A 6,209-nucleotide genomic window follows, 5' to 3' on the forward strand; every position below is an offset into this window, starting at 1 on the left:
TTAAAGCATTCAATATGTTTGTAAAATATTGACTACACACCAAGCTACACACCAAGCTACACGCCAAGATACACACTAAGCTACACACCAAGCTTCCGAGAAATATTATCAAAACAAACAAGACCTCCAAGATTTACAAGACTTGTAAGAGTTACAAGATTTTCAGATTTCCAAGACTTTCGGTAGTTTTAGGATATCGAATTCTACGCGAAGTGATTCGGAGTACTTGACAACCCATTAATAGATCGAGTCGTAAGTCGAGCGAACGATCGTACACGTTATTCCGTTATTAGGGACGATCACCTAGTAATTACACGCTTTGTATTCCTCCCGTTTGTTCGTTACGTTAACACAACGCAGCTGGCTCGCTTTAACGCTTCGTTAACGCTGAACGCTTCGTTACAGGGAACCGTATTCCACGAAAGTAAGGACGGACTGGTCGAACGCGTTAATTATCGGGAAACATGAAACGCGATGACAGCATTGGCGAATTATAAGTCAATTAAATCACCGTACAAGTGACGAATGTTTAAACCTTTAACGTGATCGCAGGTTGAGTAGATCGTCGAACCAGTTCTTAGTAAAAGGAATATCTGTCTAGATTTTCTGCTTGGCGGATTTTATTCTAACTCTTTCTTAAATCTGAAAACTAAAAGACCCACATTTTTCATCAGAAGTTTTTAACAAGGTACTACTGAGTAAACTTAGAAAACTTCAAGTAAGGTATCTGCAAGGCCACGGAATTTATTTGCATACTATTTTATTTATAATAACATTTAAGTTCTAATTAATAAAGCCCAAGTATATTACATTTCGTATCATTTAGCGGTACTTTTATGTGATTACACAAATGTAACACTGTGAAAATAAGATGCAGAATCTGGACAATTATATAAAAAATAAGGAAATATTTTATATAGCCATTGTACATGATATAATGAAGCAAATAAGGAGGAATTCGTCTAGTTTCGAATCTAATTCGATTCTAAACGAATCAGAAATAATCAGCCAGGTAGGTATATCAAAGGTAACATCGAGAGAGAATCTCTTCGACGAGATTGTCGATCCGAAACCGCGTAACTGTTTTCTTATGCATATGGAATGAATGCACGTATGTGCTCGTCTAGCGTGATACGGAGTAGTGAACGTAAAACCGAGCGTATAAACTGAATATTTAAAAGATTCTACATTAAGCCGAAAAGTCAGAGACACGGAACGATTGTCTACACGAGTTCGTCGCGATTCAGTTCCTGTCTATGTGTATCGTTTACGATGGAACTGCTGGATCGATAATGTTGTCAGAAATGAAAAATCGTCGTCCATAATGCCGTATCGCCGTATTCACCTCAAGGCCAGCTTCTTTAAGACCTTTTAATTCATTCCGGACGGATATCGTGAGATCAGTCTGGACTGAATAAATTCATAGTATTCTGAAGATAAAGTACATTTGTAACACGGACGTACGGAAAATAATTAGGAAAGCTATACAATCATTTTCTTTAAAAATTATTCAAGCCAGGGAAAACAGTTTGGATATTATGAAAAGAAATTAAGATAAAAGTTAAACAAAGTTACGTAATTAGAAACAAAATAAAATGAAGAAAGTGTGAAGTGTGAAGAGGATACATTATGTTGGATGACTTGAAAATATTGGAAAATTCTGCTTCGTATTACTTTATAATACTTCGACTGCGTCGAAATGAAGATCTTCCTTCGAGATATTATAATGACGTTAAAACGTCATAAATGAAGAACATATATTAATTTCAGCCAGGTCTAAAAATAAGACAGGTTCTTGAGGAAGTTCGCTATGCAATAATAAAGCACGATTATAAGAATAGTATCTGATTTCTGATAAAAGCGAAAGAAAACAAAGGTAAAATAAAATATATATTTGAATTGACTAAATTAACGTAAACCTTGATTTACAAGATTCTCGGTCTTGATTATAACGTAAGTAGCGTGCTGGTAAATCAAAATTGATTGTCTTATCTGTAAAAAGCATCAGCACCAAGAAAACATATTCCAAGAAAACACGTATGTCTGTAATTTATTGCGTATATATTAATACTAACAAACAAATCCACGTCAGGATAAACTACACTCCCGATCTGACAAATCTAAACAATTTCTTTATCCAACAACTATTCGCACAATTTTTCAAGTTCCTTTTTTACCAATTCCTCTGAGAACAAAATTCTCCATTCAATGGAGTAACAATAGACATGGCCGAACCAAAGCCAGGATCGTCTAATAATAGAACATCTTTAATCCCTTTTCGATGACTGTAAACTCCAGTGAAAGGGAATCTACGCGGCTCTGTCGTTTGTAATATCCGCGCGTAGCATCGCGAGTCCCGCCGAGTAATTAAAAAAGCCACGCGCTAAGCGGGTCATCGCGTATGGACGAAACGCAACAATAAACGGAAGAAGAACGACATTCAAAGAACCGTAAAGTGAACCAAGAAAAACAGCACGCTCCGCCGGCCTTCGTTCACCTGCTTGTACGCGGCCACGAAACACGCGGTATAAGTGCATTGTGCTCGTTAATGCGTTAGGAAGCGGGTAATGCCTGTCTATGGATATAAATATTTATATAGCACAGGCGGACCGTGATAAAAATGAAGCGACAGTAGGCCCGCTACCAGCGCAGATCCCGCGAAAATGAGCATCCTGGAAAAAACGATTACTCACGTCGGCCGCGCGGAGAAAATTCTTATCGATGAAAATTAACATACCGCGAGCCAGTGATTTATTACACGAGAAATGACAAGTCAATTCCGTTTCTTCTTCATTCTCTCCAAGTACCGACGATAATGCCTCAAGGCGAAATTATCAACGCGTGGATGAAACTCGCCTATGTATCTTCTATGTATCGCCTATGAGTCTTCGTGAAAATGACGATCGTTCGGTGTACAGGAATTAGAATCTTGCGTAATGCAGAGGAACTGTCTTGAAGAAATGAAATGGAATGTTCACGTTGAAGATACGTCGTGGAATGATACGTCGGAAGAAAATACAACAGATTATTAAAAACACCATCGACATCCAAAGATTACAAACATGTCATCTAATCGTCGTTTAAAATCTAAAAAGGTATTTATCGTTATTAAGGAATCTGGCTTTTCCTGTTGGATGGAAATATAATTTCATTTTGTTGATACCGGCGGTAAGAGGAAATTGTTCAGTATGATTCGTATAATTGATTATGCAGATGAGAGTAATTAAAGGATATTATTGATGACTCACTGAAAGCCTGCAAATTCTACGTCATTAATTTCAACTATTCATTACTAGCTAATTATGTCTCCTATTTACGAGTTTAGAATCCAGAAAGTCACTTTGTTCGACCAATTATCTTACACAAATACGCGAATCTAATTTATTAACTTAGAATATTCTCAAGTTGAAGACAACATAAGTAAAACTGTTTCATGGATACAATATACACAAACACATCATTTCCTAACTAACTCCTCGAATATTATAAGAAGACTGGAGGTTTTTATGCAAATTGATATTTCTATAAACACAAATAAAGAAATGGAACCGATATACAGACTTGTCTCACCCACTAAATATGATGACTTCTAGCTTACTTTGGATATGATAGATACTTTTTCACATCACGTGGATTTTCTATATTTTTGTGACTCTAAATTTCCCATAAATGCATAGAAATTCGCGGTTTCATCGTAAAAGATCAAACTACCAGAAACATGGAAACGCTTAAGTGCGTCCTCTAGCAGAGTTTCAAACCGATTCAAAATAAAACGATTCTTTAATCAATAGAGAGATTCAATCCATATATCTGAATCCCTCCATAAAGCTCATTCTTCGAACAAAAGCCTGAACTTTCAATACCGAACGCAGTTTCATTCACTCGATTCAAAGCAAATGCTCGACTGCCGGCGTGGTAACATTTACATTCAACATTATCGCCTCTATTTCTCGAGCAGCATTGATGTCTCCCCGTTTCTCTCTGTCCAACCAACGGGTATCTCTCACAAACAATTTCAAGAGTGGCTGGTTGGTCGGCCGGGTGACTCGCCGGCGTTTCCACTTCTGCGTAATCGGGGTGATGTCGAGGGGATTTAGGAAAGCCACGGTAGCCGGCGTGTACGCGGCGCAACCGGCAAGGACAAGAGAGCCGATCCGGCCGGTGATGCACGGGCTAAGCATCTCTGGAGGTGTGCGTAAGCGTACACTGGCGTGTGTGCGCGGGTGTGCGATCGGCCGGTGCGGCGCGAGGCGGACAGAGAAACGCGAACAAGGACGGCGGAGGAGACGGCGGAGGTGGAGAAGGAAGAGGTGGAGAAAGAGGAGACGGCAAAGGATATAAGGTGCGCGAGGAAAGGTTGAAAATCTCTACGATAGAACTGGTGGATCCATTGGTAAAACTGCAAAGAGCAAGGAAGGATGAAAAAAGAAAGAAAAAGAAGAGAAAGAGAAAGAAAGAGGGGAACACGGTGAGCATGAAATAGGGTATAGAAGGTGAAGCGGATTAAAAGGATGGGAGGGATGCGAGAGGCCGAGGGAAAAACGCGTGGAAAAAAGATAGAAGCTCGTTTCGTTTCGTTAGAGAAAGAAAGATTGGTGATGGGGGAGCGGGAGAGGCAGCGAGAGAGAGTAGCGAGAGGAGCGTCAAGCCGGCGAGAGAGGGATATGGTACAGCGAGTGGCGTGCATTCTCGCGCACACGCTGCCTCCCCTCTTAAGCGTGAACGTTCGCGTGCACGTGCAACATGGTATCGTGCACGTGTGCGTGTACAAAGTAGGTCCACGAGAGCCGGAGAGACGGCGAATGAATATCGCCGTCCCCTCGGCGGCCGGTGCGACCAATCCGCGCGTAGCGCGAGCTGCGTGAAGGCGGAACGCGGCCTCTTCGCGTATATCTGCGTATTTATTATTCAGTTTGCAAATACGTGGCAAAAATGATCTCTCTCCGCGCGCCGGCTGGATCCGACCGGCTCCACCGAACCAGCCGGTACACCCGGGAGGTGGAGCCAGAAGGTAGGAGCAGGGCAACGACGAGATATCGGCCGTTAATTTGTTAGAAACGCCACCGGCACGGCCGATTGCACCGTCCGCAACTATGTACCTTCTGCTTTCAAGGAACGGACGGCCGCCGTTTGCCACGCTCGCTCGTCTTCCCGACGCGAGACGACATTTTCTAATCGCTACGTCCGCCACACGACAAAATGTCTAGAGACTTCTGCCTACTATTCGCTCGTTCGCCGCCTGGTACCGATTGTTTACTTACGTACGCAAAGTTTTAAGTCGCAGTTTGCTGGAAGTTAGTATTTTCTGAGAATTAAAAATCGTATGACGTTTGACGTTCGAAATAGTTGTCTAATAGTACGAAAACGGATTAGAAGTGGTTGATAAAATCTGATACTAGGTAATCGTATAAAATTTGTATAAAATTCCTAGATATTTAGGAACGATTTCGAAAGTGGATTTTTCCTACAACGAAACTTTAAGCAAAAGATCGCTGTACGAGTGTTTGGTTTAATCTTTTATCGATTATAGTTGTATCACGTTCCGAATATACTTCACCTATCCTGATTAATAGCTACGTACTGCCTATATTGAAAAGTAGAAAGTTCCTTCCTTAGACAGCCAATTAATCTATGTAGTGTTAAAAATCGCTTCCTATTTCCTTTATATTCTCTTTAATTTATATTATACTTGAAGGTATTTTTTTATATCTTCCCACAATTATTCATAATTACTTTAGTGTTACTAAAGCACAAAAGTTTGAAATTTTATAGTTTCGTTGGAAGAACGAAACCTTAAAAGGATGAAACGTCGTAGAAATTTGTCATTCGGTTGACGTAAGACTATGAAACACTGAGAGATCCGAGTCTAGCGAAGTTCAAGGCGGTTTCGATGAAGACGTCAGTGCGAATTTTTTTAGAAGCCTTATCCAAGACAATGGTGAGTGAGGTTCCGATAGTCCGGCAACAACGGGACTCGAACAGTAGCGGATTATTCCGCGATTCCGAAGCATGGAACAACGATCTTGGAAACGGTTTCAGGTGTTCCAATAGACCTCCACTGCATTTAAATGCACTTGATATTGAAATTAAAACAGAGAACGTCGTAAAATCAACGTTCTGACCAATCGTTTCCTTGTGTTCGACATTTATCTACCGACTCGCCGAAACGATCCGACTTTCAACAATTTTGTCCGATAAAGCTAATATTA

General features: G+C 40.6%; 1 protein-coding gene across 1 annotated transcript; it reads right to left on the reverse strand.

Annotated features, from left to right (window-relative positions):
• Nucleotides 1-4,093: 4,093 nt before the first annotated feature.
• Nucleotides 4,094-5,168, reverse strand: LOC138189649 (uncharacterized). Its single transcript, XM_081833782.1, is given in 6 exon segments — nt 4,094-4,237; nt 4,239-4,342; nt 4,345-4,439; nt 4,441-4,510; nt 4,513-5,111; nt 5,113-5,168. Coding segments are annotated over 6 exon segments (1,068 nt in total).
• Nucleotides 5,169-6,209: the final 1,041 nt, after the last annotated feature.

The sequence above is a fragment of the Bombus flavifrons genome, chromosome 2, assembly GCF_040668555.2.
Source record: "Bombus flavifrons isolate JBK064 chromosome 2, iyBomFlav1_principal, whole genome shotgun sequence".
Classification (NCBI taxonomy): Eukaryota; Metazoa; Arthropoda; class Insecta; order Hymenoptera; family Apidae; genus Bombus; species Bombus flavifrons.